This window comes from Schistocerca americana, chromosome 3, assembly GCF_021461395.2.
Source record: "Schistocerca americana isolate TAMUIC-IGC-003095 chromosome 3, iqSchAmer2.1, whole genome shotgun sequence".
In the NCBI taxonomy this organism is placed as follows: Eukaryota; Metazoa; Arthropoda; class Insecta; order Orthoptera; family Acrididae; genus Schistocerca; species Schistocerca americana.
The window spans coordinates 178,039,567-178,060,895 of NC_060121.1; the positions used below are offsets into that span (position 1 = coordinate 178,039,567).

Genomic DNA, 21,329 nt, shown 5'->3' on the forward strand with positions numbered 1-21,329 from the left:
TCCCTTATATTGTTATTTTGGTTTTCAGTCCAAAGACTGATTTGGTGCAGCTGTCCAGATTGGCTGATACTGTGCAAGCCTCTTCATCACCAAGTAACTGCCTGCAACCTGCATCCGTTTCAACCTGCTTGCTATATTCATGCCTACATCTTCCTCAATAGTTTTTACCATGCCACACTTCCCTCCACAACCAAACTGACTATTCCTTGATGCCTCAGGATGTATCCTATCAACTGATCCCTCCTTTTAGTCAATTTGTACCATAAATTTCTTTTTTTTCCCCAGTTCGGTTCAGTACTTCCTCATTAGTTATTTGATCTATCTATTGAATCTTCAGCATACTTCTATAGCATCACGTTTCACAAGCTTTCATTGTCTTCTTGTTTGAATTGTTTGTCATCCAAGTTTTGTTTCTGTACAAGGCTACACTCCAGACAAATACCTTCAGAAAAGACTTCCTAAGACACAAATTTATATTAGATATTAACAAATTCCTGTTTTCTACATCCCCATCTACATAGATACTCTACAAGCCACCACACAGGCATGGCTAAGAGTTCTTTGTACCATTACAGTCATTTCCTTTCTTGTTCCATTTGCAAATGGAGTGAGGGAAAATGACTGACTATATGCCTTTGTATGAGACTTAGTTTCTCTTATCTTCTCTTCAGGGTGCTTACACAAAATTTACGCTGGAGGCAATACAAATTGCTGTAGTCAGTCACATTTATTATAATAAATTTTCCATGTAGCAGACAATTTACTATAACAAATAATCAGCCTGATAATAATAAACTTTCTGCATAGTGGAAGTTTATGGATATATCACCCATAAAATGTTTTGGCAACCTGCAGCACTGTCTGGCAGCAGAGGACAGGAAATTATTTTAGTTTTACTAATGGCATTTCAGTCCACAGTGATTTTTATCACATTTCAACAGTCACAAATATAAGATAATAGCTGAAACCCTTATAAATGACTCATAATGTATAGTTTATATGAATTCACAGCATAAAATAACAAATTTCTAACAGGTACATCCAGTAATCCATATTAACAAACAAGCAAATAATAGTCTCCTACCAGTGGCTCTTATTGGCTTCCACGTTTGAACTGAAGTCAATTTAATGATTAGTTACTTAAGAAACTAATTTGCAAGCCACACGTGTGAAGGATACACATACCTTTGTAACACTGACGCTCACGCATTGTTTGTTCAACGAAAAGCCTTGTCTTCTTTGGTATAGGAACTTTAACTTGTTGTCCTGGCACAAACCCATCGGTGGTTGTCTGTGTCACAAAGTTTGCTGTTCTTTTAAGAATTTTCACCATTAGACAACCAGCTAAAGTGACAGAAATGTTATGGTTAAGTGCACAATTTGCAATGGTTAAGTACACAGTTTTTCCAAAAATAATGTTTCAGCCCATAGATTACATTTTGTGAAAGTGATTTTAGTTCCTTGTGACTGTAATTAATTATTTATATTAGTGTTAACTTCATAACAAAATTGAAATTATCAAGGTATACCTGGTGATTAGGCAGCAGTATCTTCAGCAGTGATTTGACAGAAAACAGGTAGTGTACTAAAGGAGAAATAAAAACTGAACACTGAGAAGAAACTTTTAGAAGGAGCATTATTATCTTACCTGCAGAGTTAATAAATAATAATAATAATAATAATAATAATAATAATGATAGATGCTCTGGACATATAACACATACAGCACATACAGGGTCTCCATAATTAAAGTTCCAGTTCCAAAACACCATGGAAAGAGAACTGCTGCTCAGAATGATGTCAAATTTAAATAGTATATTATTGGTACAGAGGGAAAGTCATAAAAAAATTCTTGACAACAGATGGTGCTGTAAGCATCTTAATGTAAATGGGGTTGGCTACAAATACCAGATGAATCACAATGCAATGGCTATGATTTGAATTGCATTTCGCACCATCCGTACTGTTCAATGTGCATCACTGCAGAAGTTCAGCAGTCAACATTGCGGCACCATTAGTTAAGTAAGCGCATCCACCATAGCAAGATTGTACCACATTGGATGGGAAAAATTGGTTTTTAACTGTCCTGAGCCTGGAAATTGTGCAAAATGCAAAACTACATCAATCTGTAACTGACGTGAGACTGGCACAAGACGTGTTCAATGCTTTGCCTGCCACAAGCTGAAATCAAGAAACAGCATGTTCCACAATAAATCAGAATGTCTCAGGGGTCGTGTTCAAGATGCACTTTCAGTTCAGCTAAGTTCGTAATTGGAGCACTCAACACAGCATCATCCAAATAATCCCATAGCCAAAAGCCACAAGGATTAAGATTAGGTGATCTGGATGGATCTAGATCAGCCACTGGCATGGCTGTCAGCAGAGCCCGTGGATGACACAGAGGTTGGAGTGCCATGAAGCAAAATCTCTAGAACCGAATAAAAGAAGATACAATCTAAGAGTCCTGATAGAGTAGTTAATGTGAAATTGTTAAACATAGACAACCGACGGTGAAAAAAAAAAAAAAAAAAAAAAAAAAAAAAAAAAAAAAAACACATGAGAGAGTGATGATGCGAACATGAAAGGACGGAAAAAATAACAGAAGAGGTCACTGTAAGTTGTGACCAAGTGCATGGGTAATACCAGATCTGTGCAGTATAGAAGCTACCATCTGTATAAAACACTGGATACATATGTAAGACGAAGCACTGCTCAAATCCTAATACTGCCATCCTGATTTAGCTTTCTGTGGTCTCTCTCGACCTTCTGAGACAAAATCCAAGATGATTCATCCAACAAAAATGATGGAAAATTTCTGTCATGCTTCCTAACAAAATTAAGCTAGTGCCCCTTCTCTAATAATTCAATATCAGTTTATATTAAACTCTAAGCTCCCATCCCACCTTCAAAGTTCTTAGGTATTGGTTCTGAGAGTATGAATGCATTCACCCTTCTGGTGAAGCACACATCAAGATCACAGCTATTTTGTGGGTAATGTTCAATGATACATAGCTGTGCATTACAAACAAACTCATTATGTCCATTACTCCATTAAGGCTGCCAGTCTTTTTGGCTAATGTAGGAAGCTAAACAGTGTGTGCACATCACCAGATATATGAAAGCTAACTGCACTTCCTTTGTTAATCACTCTGCAGATATCAATGAGTTCTGAGTACAAAACCCTGGCTTCACTGGAGGTTACTTTTCAATGAAGATACCAAACAAGGCATTTTATTCTACACAATGTTCTATAGCTTAAGCATATGAAAGGTGCACCTAGGAAGACAAAAGTGAGCTGTTGTGGTGTGGAAAGAGAACCAATGCTCAGAATGATGTCTACATCTACATCTACATCCATACTCCACAAGCCACCTGACGGTGTGTAGCGGACGGTACCCTGAGTACCTCTATCGGTTCTCCCTTCTATTCCAGTCTCGTATTGTTCATGGAAAGAAGGATTGTCGGTGTGCTTCTGTGTGGGCTCTAATCTCTCTGATTTTATCCTCATGGTCTCTTCGTGAGATATACGTAGGAGGGAGCAATATACTGCTTGACTCTTCGGTGAAGGTATGTTCTCGAAACTTTAACAAAAGCCCGTACCGAGCTACTGAGCGTCTCTCCTGCAGAGTCTTCCACTGGAGTTTATCTATCATCTCCGTAATGCTTTCGTGATTATTAAATGATGCTGTAACGAAGAGCGCTGCTCTCCGTTGGACCTTCTCTATCTCTTCTATCAATCCTATCTGGTACGGATCCCACACTGTTGAGCAGTATTCAAGCAGTGGGCGAACAAGCGTACTGTAACCTACTTCCTTTGTTTTGGGATTGCATTTCCTTAGGATTCTTCCAATCAATCTCAGTCTGGCATCTGCTTTACCGACGATCAACTTTATATGATCATTCCATTTTAAATCACTCCTAATGCATACTCCCAGATAATTTATGGAATTAACTGCTTCCAGTTGCTGACCTGCTATTTTGTAGTTAAATGATAAGGGAACTATCTTTCTATGTAATTGCAGCACATTACACTTGTCTACATTGAGATTCAATTGCCATTCCCTGCACCATGCGTCTATTCGCTGCAGATCCTCCTGCATTTCAGTACAATTTTCCATTGTTACAACCTCTCGATACACCACAGCATCATCTGCAAAAAGCCTCAGTGAACTTCCGATGTCATCCACAAGGTAATTTATGTATATTGTGAATAGCAACGGTCCTATGACACTCCCCTGCGGCACACCTGAAATCACTCTTACTTCGGAATACTTCTCTCCATTGAGAATGACATGCTGCGTTCTGTTATCTACGAACTCTTCAATCCAATCACACAATTGGTCTGATAGTCCACATGCTCTTACTTTGTTCATTAAACGACTGTGGGAAACTGTGTCAAACGCCTTGCAGAAGTCAAGAAACACGGCATCTACCTGTGAACCCATGTCTATGGCTCTCTGAGTTGTTGTTGTTGTTGTTGTTGTGGTCTTCAGTTCTGAGACTGGTTTGATGCAGCTCTCCATGCTACTCTATCCTGTGCAAGCCTCTTCATCTCCCAGTAACTACTGCAGCCTACATCTTTCTGAATCTGCTTAGTGTATTCATGTCTTGGTCTCCCTCTACGATTTTTATCCTCCAAGCTGCCCTCCAATACTAAATTGGGGATCCCTCGATGTCTAAGAACATGTCCTACCAACTGATCCCTTCTTCTAGTCAAGTTGTGCCACAAGCTCCTCTTCTCCCCAATTCTATTCAATACTTCCTCATTAGTTATGTGATCTACCCATCTAATCTTCAGCATTCTTCTGTAACACCACATTTCGAAAGCTTGTATTCTCTTCTTGTCTAAACTATTTATCTTCCACGTTTCACTTCCATACATGGCTACACTCCATACAAATACTTTCAGAAACGACCTCCTGACATTTAAATCTATACTCAATGTTAACAAATTTTTCTTCTTCAGAAACGCTTTCCTTGCCATTGCCAGTCTACATTTTATATCTTCTCTATTTCGACCATCATCAGTTATTTTGCTCCCCAAATAGCAAAACTCCTTTACTACTTTAAGTGTCTCATTTCCTAATCTAATTCCCTCAGCATCACCCGACTTAATTCGACTACATTCCATTATCCTCGTTTTGCTTTTGTTGATGTTCATCTTATACCCTCCTTTCAAGACACTGTCCATTCTGTTCAGCTGCTCTTCCAAGTCCTTTGCTGTTTCTGACAGAATTACAATGTCATCGGTGCACTTCAAAGTTTTTATTTCTTCTATGTGGATTTTAATACCTACTCCGAACTTTTCTTTTGTTTCCTTTATTGCTTGCTCAATATACAGATTGAATAACATCGGGGATAGGCTACAACCCTGTCTCACTCCCTTCCTAACCACTGCTTCCCTTTCATGCCCCTCGATTCTTATAACTGCTGGTTGGTTGGTTGTTTTGGGGAAGACCAGACAGCGAGGTCATCGGTCTCATCGGATTAGGGAAGAACAGGGAAGGAAGTCGGCGATGCCCTTTGAAAGGAACCAGCCCGGCTCATTTAACTACCATCTGCTTTCTGTACAAATTGTAAATAGCGTTTCGCTCCCTGTATTTTACCCCTGCCACCTTCAGAATTTGAAAGAGAGTATTCCAATCAACATTGTCAAAACCTTTCTCTAAGTATACAAATGCTAGAAACGTAAGTTTGCCTTTCCTTAATCTTTCTTTTAAGATAAGTTGTAGGGTCAGAATTGCCTCACATGTTTCAACATTTCTACGGAATCCAAACTGATCTTCCCTGAGGCCAGCTTCTACCAGTTTTTCCATTCGTCTGTAAAGAATTCGCGTTAGTATTTTGCAGCCGTGACTTATTAAACTGATAGTTCGGTAATTTTCGCATCTGTCAACACCTGCTATCTTTGGGATTGCAATTATTATATTCTTCTTGAAGTCTGAGGGTATTTCGCCTGTCTCATACATCTTGCTCACCAGATGGTAGAGCTCTCTTGAGTCTCGTGGACGAATAGCGCGAGCTGGGTTTCACACGACCGTCTTTTTCGAAGCCCCTGCTGATTCCTACAGAGTAGGTTTCTAGTCTCCAGAAAAGTCATTATACTCAAACATAATATGTGTTCCAAAATTCTACAACTGATCGACGTTAGAGATATAGGTCTATAGTTCTGCACATCTGATCGACGTCCCTTCTTGAAAACGGGGATAACCTGTGCCCTTTTCCAATCCTTTGGAACGCTACGCTCTTCTAGAGACCTACGGTACACCGCTGCAAGAAGACAGGCAAGTTCCTTCGCGTACTCTGTGTAAAATCAAACTGGTATCACATCAGGTCCAGCGGCCTTTCCTCTTTAGAGCGATTTTAATTGTTTCTCTATCCCTCTGTCGTCTATTTCGATATCTACCATTTTGTCATCTGTGCGACAATCTAGAGAAGGAACTACAGTGCAGTCTTCCTCTGTGAAACAGCTTTGGAAAAAGACATTTAGTATTTCGGCCTTTAGTCTGTCATCCTCTTTTCAGTACCATTTTGGTCACAGAGTGTCTGGACATTTTGTTTTGAGCCACCTACCGCTTTGACATAAGACCAAAATTTCTTAGGATTTTCTGCCAAGTCAGTACATAGAACTTTACTTTCGAATTCATTGAACGCCTCTTGCATAGCCCTCCTCACACTACATTTCGCTTCGCGTAATTTTTGTTTGTCTGCAAGGCTTTGGCTATGTTTATGTTTGCTGTGAAGTTCCCTTTGCTTCCGCAGCAGTTTTCTAACTTGGTTGTTGTACCACGGTGGCTCTTTTCCATCTCTTACGTTCTTGCTTGGCACATACTCATCTAACGCATATTGTACGATGGTTTTGAACTTTGTCCACTGATCCTCAACACTATCTGTACTTGAGACAAAACTTTTGTGTTGAGCCATCAGGTACTCTGTAATCTGCCTTTTGTCACTTTTGCTAAACAGAAAAATCTTCCTACCTTTTTTAATATTTCTATTTACGGCTGAAATCATCGATGCAGTAACCGCTTTATGATCGCTGATTCCCTGTTCTGCGTTAACTGTTTCAAATAGTTCGGGTCTGTTTGTCACCAGAAGGTCTAATATGTTATTGCCACGAGTCGGTTCTCTGTTTAACTGCTCAAGGTAGTTTTCAGATAAAGCACTTAAAAAAATTTCACTGGGTTCTTTGTTCCTGCCACCCGTTATGTCAAATTTGAACAGCACATTATTGATGGAGGGAAAAAGTGTGGTATCTTCAATGCCTATGCCATGGTGCTGGCAACCACACAACCGCAAGTCACATGTCAGACAGTCCACGGCCAGCCATTCGTGGCACAGGCGCAGTGCTGGCAAGTTGGACAGTGCAGGTGCAGCTGTGAATGGTGAAAATCACAAAGGGACAGGCTTTTAGAGACAGTTAAAGATTTCACTGCCTCAAAAACTGCGAGAAACTCAACATCATATGCATTCCAGTCGCATTGTAACCCTGAGAGCTTCTATATGAAGAAACTGTGTGGCTGATGGCTACTCACTAACACATTGTTGAAGCACTGTGCCTATGGCAGTTCAGCTGGCATCCACAACCACAGCAGTTCAGCATAGTGCACAGGGTGAGCAACCAGCAGGGCTCCTGTGAGGCTCGGTTTGGACTCAATAAAGCTTCTCTCTGTTGTGTCTGTCCAGAAAACAGGTGTCCTTCCCTACAAGAAGGGGCCATATAGTGCCACAGTTAGTGGTTCCAGCCCTGCAACGGCCTTAGGCAGATGGCGCAATCATGCTTAGATAGTCTTGGACCATTTGTGGGCATGGCTTGTTGAAGACCGCTTATACTTTATTCAGTAGCGGCATGGATCTGCTTATGTGTTGTGTCACACCTACTGCAGAATGATGGCATCTGAATGTCTGCCAGCTGCACAATTCAAATGTCTGCAGCTCCTCCCGAACCGTGGCTGGGCCTAACAGTCAGTGAGTAGAACAACAGTGAGTGATGGTGGTGGCCACTCCAAAACTTCAATTGTTGCATGCAGCAGGCATCAACATGCACCCATCAAAACTACATTCTGCTTGAGTGACCCAGCCAAGCACCAATCAAGTAGATGTGGAGATGTGGTACTCTCCACATCAAAGAGTTAAGTTTGCACTAAGAGAGCGGTAGGCAGTGACATTGCCAAAATGGAGCCAATGAACTTCACCAAAGCCCTCGCCACTGTCAGCATTGAATCTCCTGTCCATCACTGTTCTTCAACCAAGACATTGTGCCCGAGGGATCAGAATCTACTGGATTGGTAAGCCTGCACTTTATCATTGTTTCAGTGATTGTAGCTAGGATAACTTTTTCACTACTCATGCTTGGCACAGACTTAGTGTTCACAATGAGTGTGCTCCTTAGTGGTTTGTCAGAAATTTAACTTTTGTTATACCAGTTATATTCTTCAGCAAGGGACTTGATTATTTGTTTTCCAGTTATTGACGTTTTGAAGGCTGTGTTGTTCACTGCAATATTAAAAAATAGCTCTTCTTGCAATAGTAAATTTTCTGAAGACATATTTAATCTCTGTGGTGTTAACTGATTAGTTCTGGAAGACAATTTAAGAACTATTCTTTTGTGTAACTAAAGGCACAGACCTGTGCACATTCATCATAATTGTCTCAGTAAATATTTTTGAGTTTAGGTTCCATATAGCATTTATATCAAACATAATACTATGGTTGATTAAATGCACTAGACTCAATTTCTGTGACCATGAATATACAGTTCAGTAGGTTAATAATGATTCCAGCCTCTCTTAAGCATGGAAAGATGGTCATTAGTTGGTGGTGGTGGAGTTTTGGTGGCTTAAAGAACACCATTGTGTTATCGAAGTACAAGAAACAACATGGCAAGATTCGTAAGACACTGTCCAGAGAACACTGCCAGGTCTCGGCAGCATTCCAAAGACCAAATGCCATATACATGCTCTCTAAAAGTGTAAAGGGCAAGATAATTGCCATTTTCTGAATGTCTTCAGTGCACAGTCAATTTTGCTAAATATAAATGAGCCTGCCAAGATGTTCAAATGGTTCAAATGGCTCTGAGCACTATGGGACTCAACTTCTGAGGTCATTAGTCCCCTAGAACTTAGAACTAGTTAAACCTAACTAACCTAAGGACATCACACACATCCATGCCCAAGGCAGGATTCGAACCTGCAAGTGCAGCAGTCTCGCGATTCCAAACTGCAGCGCCTAGAACCGCACAGTGCCAAGATGTGTCTAAAATCCTGCAGATGTGGTTCTGCAATTGGTCCCACATCATTTACAAATTAACAGCACAACAGTCCCTGCATGGTCACCATGAGCTGTCTTTCTTAGGGACTAAGTGCAATGCAGAGGACCATGGGCTGCTTGATGGTTGATCAATGTAATTTCTGGCCTTGAACCTGGCCTTTGTAACAGTGAGTCTACTAGGTGCAAGTCAACTTGTACAGCACGAGGAGGGTGGACCAGGTACAGCTACAATGTAGTGGGTCATCAAAGGTTTGACATTTCTCAGTGCACCAGGCAGGCAAGTGAGCTCTAGAAATTTGTCCAGCATGGCTGTTTTCCATCCGAAAAGGGGGGGGGGGGGGGAACTTCATTGGTTTTATGTTGAAGGAAGCAGCCTGTCACTTATGTGAACCTATCAAGTTTGTTAGTGAATCAATCAGCTGGGCATTTGCAACACTGGCTAGCAGCTTGTAGTGGCCAAGGAAATACGCACCCAGGATTGGCATGCTGACTTTAGCCAAAGTAAATACCCACACAAATGTGTGGCACAGTCCGAGGTCCAAATTTCAATGATGTGTGCCTTTTTTATGGTTGAATTATTTGCCATCATAAGAAACAGTGCTTTGTCCTTCCAGCAGTCTCTTAGCATAGATGGAGGGGAAAACAGACAGACTGAAACCGGTGTCAATGAGGTACTACACACTGCCAGGCTGTTCCACTGTGAAGACACACCTGGATGTTGCACTGCAGCCAACTGTCTTGGTGTGGTTGCAGCTGGGATTTGGGTGGGAGCAGGGAGGTCAACATTTTGTCACTCCACTGCCGAAGTTGGCATGTTACCAGCAAAGGCCACCTGCCAGCTCATCTGATGCTGGAGGAATACCACTACAAAGGCTGGTACTGCATTGCCCATTGCATGATCCAGTTTGGTGGTAGCTGGAACTGCTACTGCTGCAGTGCCTGCTGCCCTCTGGCTGTGAGTGTGCCAAATGGTTGACCAGCAAACTTAGTGCTGCCACCTGTGTAGCCAATTTCTGGACTGGGTGGTGCAGGTCAGCATCTGAGGAGACAGTCGTTGCCATGAAGTGAAAACTGCTGGTAGGGTGATGGTACCATAGGTTGGTGCAGCAGTGATAGTGGACACCATTGCCATCGTGTCATGCACCCAACCAGCCAAGTCTGTAATGGCACCCAGCTGCATTTCTGTCTGTGCGGCAATGACCACTTGTGATTGTGCTGGGAGGCTGGGCACCCAATGCAACAGTGAGTCTGGAACCATGTCTGACCATCTGAGGCTCTGCATATGGTGAACGTACTAAGATGGCCTCCTGTTGTGGCATTCCTCTTGGCGCGGAACCCCTTGTTCCTGAGATGATGAAATTCACTGGTTTTTCTCCCCCTTTAGTCACTTTTATGAAGATTGCATCAGCAGGGTGGTGATTATGTCATACACTTCAGCTACATTGTCTTGGTCTAGATAGCTCATGATGTGTCCAAATGTAGCAAAGTCACAGGTGATGTTATTGCTCAGGGAAACCACCTCCACTTGGCTGAACCACATGATTGGGTCATGGGCCCAAAACATTGGCAGCCTAATCATCACCCATAAGTTCTGTGCTTGCTAGCACTCCCATAACAGAAGGCTGTGTTGGTGTGGTCAAACTTTGCACACAGAAGTTTTCCTGAGCTGGCTCTGGGTGGGCAGAGTCCATGCATGCAGAACACAGTTTATATGCAAAGACGTAAGATAACTATTCAGTCACCAGTGAAGCTGAAATGCATATTTTTGTTGCTTACAAGACAGTCGTACAGAGAGCCAGCTTTAGTGTCCCCCCCATGCACTAAGTTCAGGATGTAGGCTGTGGTGAGGATAATTGGTGAAGAGCATGTCTGCCAAGTAATGCGTTTGATTTAGCACATTTGTGTACATGACCAGATGACAGTGATTTCAGTTTGTAATATTTATGCACTGGTGATTGCATGACTGCAGTAATTAGCATTAGCCCAAGTTATGTTTGAACACTGATCCCACAGGGTACAGACTCCTCAGTGATACTAGTGTTTTGCATGAATGTGAGGCTGTGGAAAAACAATGGTTGCCTGTACAGACATACACGTGAGTGGGGAGCTCTTGTTAAACTTGTTGCAAGTGGTCGGCAGCCTGTAGAAACAGAATCTAGAAAATTTGGCTGTAAAGAAATGTCATTCAGCTCGCACTGCTGTTGCTTTTTGATGACTTGCACCCATGCATGCCATAATGTTGCCAGCATTTTGCCTATCAGTAACCATGCATTCCAGCGGACACCTAGCTTGTGCTGCCTGTGAGCAGCTCTGGTCTGTTCACACAAAGCTGCAGCATGGCTGCCACAATGTAAACATGAGAAACAGGGTTCGCACATAAGCTATCTGAAATAACAAAATATTTGCTAAATGCATTCAGGATCTAAAACATTCATTTTCCTCCTCAGTTGGACATAATTACAAAAGTAACTTTTGCATCTGTCAGCATAGCTCGATGAAATTTGCTCCATACATAGAAAGAACTGCAACAGTATAGTACACGATGTAAAATAGAAATATGCAATAGGATGAAGAAAAACAACACTTTTAATTGAAGACAATAATTACACTGATGTTACCACGAATTATGATGGTACCCCGGACATTTCAAAAAATGGGACATGTCTACAGTAGCAAGTGTGATCACCGTGGATGGCAATGCTTGCTCTACAACATGCTCCTGTGCAGGCCACAAAGATGGTTAAGGAGTTCTTGTGGAGGGAGGGGCGTTCCATTCCACAACCAGTGTAGATGACAAGTGCTGAATGGTTGTTGGTGCATGTGGATGTGCTGCAGCATATCTCTCCAATGCTTCCCACATGTATCTGGAGGGATCTGAGCTGGGAGAACAGCCAGGCCAATCCATTCATTGACTATTCACTTGTTCCAAGAACTTTTTCTCCTGCACTGTTCAATGCTGTCACACATTGGCATCCATGAAAATGAAGTCACACCTGGACCACCAAAACAATCATCTTCAACCATGTTCCTGGGTGCCATAGGTGTTCCCACCTCTTGTCATATGAGGATGCATCCAGAACCCTTCTCTGACTGAAACCACTCTCATCCAGGAAAAGCCCATGATGCCACTACTCGTTGGTCCAGTCCCTATGTTCTTGGCACCATCCCAAACAATACCGCCTATGTGCAGGTGTCAACAGAATGTACAGGTTGTCACATAAGGAAACCCCCTCCCCATGCAGACACCAGATCACTGTGGAGTGTGACTTTCAGCTTTCAGTCCTGTTAAATGTGATGCAATTGCATCTGCTGTTTGGTGTGGGTCCCTTCTCACCCACTGCATAGTATAGCAATCATTTACTACTGGAGTTGACCATAGTCAACAACCTTATCTCATTTGGGAAAAAGTGCCTGTGGTTTAGAACACTCCCCATACACATGAAGAAATGATGTGAGCAATACGGAATACAAGTGTGACAGTTGTCACACTTCCTCCTTCTTCCAGTATCCTGATGAATCTTTCCCATGTTAAGTCATTCAAAAGTTGTCTCTGAGCCATGTTATTATAGTCATGCTGACCTCGTGCCATGTGACGTCCAGTTTTCTGTGCATGATTGGGAGGCCCCTGGCAATATGATCCTGCACTTTCATTCATATCCACTGAGTTACTTTACCTACCTTGTCCTTCAGTTTTGTAGAGCAGTGTACATTTTCCAAGTAATATTCAGATGGCAGTCTTACATGGTTGTGAACAGTTTTCTTTTTGACAGTAATTGGACATGTGATAATGAAATAGGCACAGAAAGTGTTACAAAAATTATTCCACTAATCTGCAGCATTTTCTGGATGACATACGGGGGCCGTAGGTCAGTTGTCCAAAATATGCTTGGGGCATAAATACTAAATAAATGAAAGTACAAATTTATTATCAATACAGAAATACATGAAGAGTTCAATGAACTTACAAAAGATGCTCAAAGTGGTTTCCGTACTGTTCTAAGCAAAGACTGCGTTTTTTCAATGATGATTTACAAATTTTGTGACATACCTTCTGGGACTGTAGGTTTTCAAATTCTGATTGGATTCATTTCTTCAAATGTTCAATATTATGTATCTTCATGGAATACAATCAATTTTTTACACTGCTAATCCATTCATCAAACCTCACAATAACTCCATAAGGTTGTTCTATCTTGTTGCCATATCAGCTTTTTCTTAACAGGCTGCAGATGCAGAATTTCAGTAGACACAGATATGTCTGTTCATGATGCCATTCAACCTGAAAGTCACTTCGTCACTCCAAAGAATGCTCTTCTAAAACTTGGGACTGACTTCTTGTCAGACTGTGAACACTTGCAGAGTTCCCTATGAGTGTTTGGAACATCTTTGTTTAGCCTTGTAGTAAAGTAGACCTATACAGTCTCAATTTCAGCTCTTCAGAATCCTTATACACTTGTTTTTGCTATTCCATACTCCTTCGAAGATGTTCTCTGAGATTGAGTCAGTAATTGCACAAAAGCCTGTGCAACAACATTAAGGTTCTCGTCTGTAATAATGGACACAGACTTTTGCCTACCCAAATGAGGAATTTCCAATACTAACCCATTCTCTTCACCTCTTAAATTTAATTTGTGAATACCTTGTCAAGATGAGAGTTGGATGTGTGGAGACCACTTCACAGACAAATCACAAACATCACTGTACTATGGTCATATTCCATAAAGTTTGCAAAACAAATACATGCTGTTCTATAGTTAACTTTCTCTTCAGTGTTGCTCAGATAACAACACACACATATCCTAAAACTGCTACTGTTACCTGTCTTATGGATACTACACATTAGTCAAGCACAAAACTGACTACCACTACACTACACAAAACAATGGCTAGGAATTGTGAGTGACAATTGAGTTATGGTCCACCTTGTACATTAATTCATGTCTCAGACTGCAATGAAGACTAACATCTCTAAAGAGCTTTCAATTACACATTCATTTTCCTTATCCTCATGCGTACTTTGTGAATAGTGTATTAGGTGAAAGTTTATTATATCAACTCCAAAGTTATCTAAATTGGTGTAAATGTGATCTATGTAGCTAGAGGTGCTTCTACTTAGTCTTGTTGTCATAAAAATTTATTGATGAACCTTTCTACAAAATTACTTGTCACCTTCAAAATTCTCTCCATTACATGCGATGCACTTGTCAAGTCTCTTTTCCCACTGTTGGAAGCATGTTTGGAACTCTTCAAGTTTGATATTGTCCAGTGCCCTTTACGAAGCTGTTTTTACCGCCTCCATATCGTCATAACGCTCCCCTTTTAGCATTTTTTTCATTCATGGAAATAGGAAAAAGTCGCATGGGGCTAGGTCTGGCGAATACAGAGCATGGGGAATGACAGACCAGCTCTGAGATGCCAAATAGTGGGTCACTTGTAAGCCCGTGTGTGCTGGAGCATTGTCGTGATGCAGAAACCAGTCACCTGATCACCAAAGTTCCAGGCATTTCCTCCTCACATCCTCTCGCAGACGCCTTAAAACATCCAAGAAAAAGTGCTGGTTAACAGTCTGGCCAGGGGGTACGAATTCCTGATGCACAATTCCACGAACATCAAAATAGATAATGATCATTGTCTTCACATTTGACCTCACTTGCCTGCCATTTTTGGTCTGGGAGATTTGGGAGTTCTCCACTGGCTTGACACTTGCTTGGTTTCTGGGTCATACCCATAACACCAACTCTCATCCCCTGTAATGACTTTGTTCAAGAAGTTTGTACCACATGCAATCTCTGTTTTCAAGTCCTGACACACATTTATGTGGATGGTTTTTTGCTCCTGTGTGAGAAGGTGTGGAGCAAATTTAGCAGCAACACATCTCATGTGCAAATCCTCACTCAAAATCCGCTGGCACGAGCTCCAACTGATTCCTGTCTCTGCTGAAATTTGGTCGATCATTTGGCGAAGATTCTCGTTGATCTTTTGGCGGACCTTTTCAATTTTCTCCTCATTTCGTGATACTGAAGGGCGTCCAGAATGAGCTTGGTCTTCAACACACATCTCACCACGTTTAAAGTGCCCAAACCACTCGAAAACCTGTGTGCAGCTCATAGCGTCCTCCTGGAAAGCTTCCTGAAGCATTTGGTGTGTCTCCATTGCAGTTTTTTTTAAGCAGGAAACAAAATTTAACACACACTATTTGTTCTTTTAAAGTTGCCATAACGACTTCGCAGAGGTAACCCGCCAACAGTCAGAGAAAAACAATACCACACTTGCACATTCAGCTCTACACTGACTCCATCTGCACAGCTGTTTCTTGAAGGTCTCTACTAACACCATCTAGCATGAGAACCCTGCACTACGTCTTCGAGTGGCAGCGCCCTCGGAGTCAGGTTTCTTTTAGGTCTGCCCTTGTAGTTGGCCCATCAACTCAGTATGACAAAACATAATTATGCAGAATATCATTTAACTCCCTAATCTTAAAATGCTTTACAGAATCTATATTAAAATCACCACCTAAATCCATACCCATGTTGTTACATTTCCTACATGCAATGTCAATCATTTTTCCATGTTTTTTAAGAAATCATCAACTATGTTACTAGGAGATCTGTACAAACCTGCAACAATCAAGGGTATTTTGTTTACCATCAGCTTTATTCCTGAAATTTCAAATATTGCTTCTACAATGAGTTCTGTGATGAGATGCAGTTTTATGAAATTTAGGTGGTCTTTACATTACATGGTAAAGCCACCATTTTTACTGGACAGAGTATAGCTGTCAGGTTTAGTCACAGTGATTAAATAATTCGACAGGCTATGTACGGTACTGTAAGAATGATCACATCTACATTTTCCTCACTTAGTGTTTGCTGTAATTGTATGTACTTGTTGTTTAGGTACTGAATATTTTGATGTAGCACTTTAATGAAACCTATTTGTTTTTGTTTCTTCAGGATGTTTCTACCAAATGTCAACCTTTTCACAACTTTTCTGTGATGTATGAGTTTTAGATACTGCAGAATTATGGACATTTTTCTGTTTACTATGTAATTTACCACGCCCAACAGGTTCCCCTGTTTATGTTTTTGCAGATACACATTTTACTTGAAGATGCAGTGTCTAGTATACTCAAATGAAAACCATCCCTAACTAAATATTTATTATTTAAATTTTTTTTTGTTGAAGAATATTGCTCTGATCCTCTTGCATTGTTTTCTTATGCCACTGCTTATTTTGCAGGTGTATTTCTCACTTACCAACATCCTATTTACAATATGCATAAACACTTTTTGCTAATGAATCAAGTTTCTAGTTTTATTGATAGGTTCTTGTTTACTACTATTTATATAGAACCATTGCGTCATGACTGAATACCTTATTATAATATTGACTGGATTGCACTGGATTTATTTGTGCACCCTGTTTTCAATGTTGCAATATTTTTAATGTATTAATTGTGTTGGCTAGTTCTAATCTCAGGAGAAATGTTGACTTAGCAGTGTGGAACTAGTACATTTTTTAACAGAGCATCACCTATCATCAGATATTTCTTGGGTAATATGGTTTCATCTCACGATTTTGATGCTTCAATGTCAACGCCATTTTTTTTCTTTTATTGCGCTTCACTGTCTTCCGTTTGTATTTGAATACTGCTTTCCGGAGTAGTTCATTTGTTGTAACATCATCAGAAACACTGGCCACAATTTATTTAGTGTTGGGCACAATGAGTTTGGTTCTTACTTTTTGCAAACACAAGACATTGGTTTGGTCCCTAGATTAGCATTTATTTTCTTTAGTGGTAATATTTCAATTTCAAGTGTTTCTATGTTGCTTTGAAGTAATTTAATAGTTTCATCTCTTGAGTTCACTGCACTCGTAATTCTGCTGTTTCTATCTGTAAACAGTCACGGCATGTCTAAGGACAATCATTGCTTATGAAGTCCAGAGTTATTTCTGCACATTCTTCACATAGGCAGAAATTATACTTAACACATAAGATAATTTTGATAATATGTTTTTCTCTTTTCTTACATGTCAAACTTTTGAACTTGTGGAACTTCGGTGATAGCAAATGGCAGATAACATAGTGATACAGAGAATACAACATACAGTATTTTATAGAAACTCAATACATACAAGAATACATGACATAACACACTCGAGTTACAGAACGAACTGCTGCTACCATCAACTGTCAGATATAAGACTGCATGTAGTTTTCTCTGGTCAGTGATGCTAATATTCCCACAAACTTTTGACTTTTTGATGAGAGCACTGCTTTGGCACACTGTTTCTTTGATGCCATTTTTTTCAAAATGTAATTTTTCTTGGACACACACACACACACACACACACACACACACACACACACACACACACAGTGGGATGTGAAATGAATGAAGTTATATGTAAACAGGTGGAAGTGGTTACTGTAGCCCACTTCTGTAAAGTTTACAACAAATTATAGCTAGTGCTGTTCAGCTCAAGCAGATTATAATGGGAATTACTTCTAGGGCATTTTATGTTCATTTGGGATTGGTACTTTGGAAGGGAGCAGGGTGTTAATTACATTTTCTGTGAGTCTCAAGTGAACTGAAATAAGAGTTTATTGTTATAAGTGTTTAAGTGAAAAGAGATTTTCATATATGAAAGTACTGATATCATTTGTCAGAGTAGTTGGTGACTTCTGACTAGACTTCAGTGCCACTAAAAGAAATAAAGCCATTATTTCAATTGCAGATAATTTTCCCTTTCATCACAATATTAGGAAGGAAAGATGTGACTCTAGTTGCAGTACGAGATGGAGTGAATTTGAAATAGATTTTACTATAAAAATGTTTGGGAAACGCTACCTCTGAGACTAGATGATAATTGATTTCTTTTATAAATCAACACACTTACTACAGTAGAAAGACTTACTCAAATGCAAAAGAAACTCATTATGAACTTGCAACATATGTTTAGTAATCAGTGTGTAGGAATTAAACAGGCTTTGCCTTATTTGTTCACATTCTGAGAAACTATTAATACTGAGACACATGACTGCTCAAAAATAAGTTTTCAACATACAACATAATACAGCATAATAAGTCTTGAAAGTCTCTTCGAGTTTGCTGCCAGATCCTAAAATGAACTTGACTCGATATTTCAGTGATCCAACTGGTCGCTATCTTCGTGGAGAATGCTGCTTTTGCTGATGAGTCCCGCTGAGAACTGATGCCAGGCTGCAAATCGACGTCCTATATAGTCCACTGTTCAGTACCCGGTGCATGCGATGCCCATCATGGTTGCTGCCCTCCAAGACAGGGAAGTGGCACTGCCATTAGTAGACACTGGCAGCAATGATATATCGCACTCAGGGCCACACCGAAGTGCCTATATAGGACACTGATTTGCAGCCTGGCGTCAGTTCTCAGCGGGATTCATCAGCTGAAGCAGCATTTGCTATGAAGATGGCGACCAGTTGGATCATCAAAATATCGAGTCAAGTTGTTTTAGGATCCAGCACCAAACTCAAAGAGACTTTCAAGTAGTTGAGTGTATTTTAGGAAGAGAAATGGAATACAAAGTAGGAACTGTCACAGCACCATCTGGAAGGGCAGAAAACTGGTTTTCCACTTTTACACAGGTTTCTTAAAAAGCTTGACAGACTAAACAAACTGGTATAGGAAAGGAAAGGATGTCATGCTTCATCCAAAATCAGTGTCGACACCCAAAGTTGTGCTTGCAGGGAACACGGTCATGCAGCAAAACTCTGTCAGTAGCGGAGCACTCTATCAATAAAAAATAATGAGGAAGAAATAAAAAGATATGTAAAGTACAACAGGTAAGTGATGTTTCTTAAAGTGCAGGGTTAAGAGAGACATGCCTGTTGAGGAGAGGAATTTAAACAAAGTCAAACAATGATCTGGGTATGCAACAGAAAGGCACAAGTAATTGAGATCTAATGGTCGTGGGAGGTATGCATATATTCCTTATGACTTTATCTCCCACTAAATGGGATTCTTATTTTCAATATATTTCTTAATAAAGGAAGAACTGATTACTCTTCTTATTGTTGCCATTCACTATTCTGTAGTTCTTCCAATTGCATTCAGTGGTCTGGCAGCATTGAAACACCCAACATTTAGGGGAGGAACAGAACTTATGTACTGAAGTGAAACATAACAAAAATAAAGTAAAATCTAGTCTCATGGTTATTAAATACTTACCAACAGCAATGAGAACTAAGCTGTTCTCCTCCTGTCCAAAGCGACCAAACCTTAATGCTGCGACTGTGTCAGGAGTTGCAATAGTATCGACAAGCTGTTGACCAGAATATAGTTTAACCAAGCCACCTGAGAGAGCAACTGCCACTAAGCACAGTCCTTGCTGAGGCAAATGAACACTACCAATTGCTGTGATATTCTTTTCCATTTGTAGTTTCCACTGTCTGCGTCCCTGTGATAAATACCTGTTGTATTTATTTACTAGCCAAACTGTGAATCAGAGCTACTCAGACAAGAAATAAGTCACTAAATTTGAGTAAGTACCAAAGCACTGACATAAAATAAAGAAATTAAGTAAGTAAGGAAAAAATGTGAAAACAAAATACTTCTGATTGCACATACAAATAAATAACATATTACATACACTAAATTCCATGTGATCTAATTTTGCTGCTCCTGTTTAATTATACCCTTGTTTGCTTTAAGCATCAAATGAGACTTAACATTCTGTAAGAATATGTTATAAATTTGTACCTACAATACCTACTTTGAACATTTCTTCACAGTGTTCTTTCTGTAATCTCTCTCTACACACGGCTTGAGTCATTGGGTATGGTGCCTTTCCTTTTATCATTTAAACCCAAGTGAGGTGCTGCAGTTGTTAAGAAACTGGAATCGCGGTCTAGAAGAGGAGGGTTTCCTTTCCAGGGAAAAATGACTATCTATATGCCTTCATATGGGCCCTCATTTCTCTTATCTTGTCCTTGTGGTCCGTACACAAAAAGTACATTGATGACAGCACAATTATTCAGCAGTCAGCTGCAAATGCTTGTTCTCTAAATTTTCTCAATAGTCTGTCAAAAAAAGTTCTCTTCCCTCCAAGTATTCCCATTTGAGTTCACTTAGAATCTCTGTAACACTTACTTGTCGATGAAACTTACGTGTAACAAATGTAGCAGCATGCCTCTGCATTGCTTCCATATCTTCCTCTGATTTGACCAGGTGGGGATCCCAAACACTTGAGCAGTACTCAAAAATGGGTTGCACAAGTGTTTGATATTCAGTCTCCTTTATAGATGGGCTACACTTGCCTAAAATTCCCCCAATAAACCAAAGTCAAGCATTCACCTTTCCTACTATTGTCCTTTTGTGCACATTGCACTTCATATCACTTTGCAGTGTTGTGCCTAAATATTTAATTGACATGACTGTGTTAACCAGCACACAACTAATACTGCATTAGAATATTTGAAAATTGTTTTTCTTACTCATCTGCATTATCTTACATTTTTCTACATTCAGAGCAACCTACCATTCATCGCATCAACTATAAATGCTGTGTTGTTCTACAGTCACTCAACAATGAAACTCTCCTTTATACTATAGTGTCATCACCAAAGAATTGTAGTTTGCTGCTCACCTTATTAATCATATCATTTCTACATACAGAACACAAGAGTGGACTTATTACACTTCCCTGGGGCACTCCTGATGGTACCCTTTTCTCTAATGAACACCCACCATTGAGGACAACATACTGGGTTCTATTTCTTAAGAAATCTTCAGGCCACTCATATATGGGAACCTAATCCATTTGCTTGGAACTTTGTTAACAGTCTGTAGAAGTACACTGTGTCAAACACTTTCTGGAAATCTAGGAATATGAAAGCTACATGATGTCCTTTCTCCATGGTTCACAGGATGTTGTGAGGAAAGGGCAAGCTGAGTTTCACATGAGTGATTCTTTTTAAATGTATGCTAATTTGTAGGCAGAAGCTTTTCTGTCTCAAGGAAATTCATTATATGCAAACTCAGGATATGTTTTAGAATTCTTGGCAAACAAGCGTTAAA

At 40.3% G+C, this 21,329-nt stretch overlaps 1 protein-coding gene across 1 annotated transcript in view; it reads right to left on the minus strand.

The window, feature by feature from the left end:
- LOC124606919 (Bardet-Biedl syndrome 1 protein homolog) overlaps positions 1 to 21,329 on the minus strand; it is a 146,276-nt gene that overhangs the window by 16,911 nt on the left and 108,036 nt on the right. The window contains exons 8-9 of the mRNA XM_047139028.1: positions 19,482 to 19,710; positions 1,186 to 1,344 (exon numbers count right to left, since the gene is read on the minus strand). Of these exons, the coding sequence (XP_046994984.1) occupies positions 1,186 to 1,344; positions 19,482 to 19,710 (388 nt within the window). The remainder of the gene's footprint in view (positions 1 to 1,185; positions 1,345 to 19,481; positions 19,711 to 21,329) is intronic.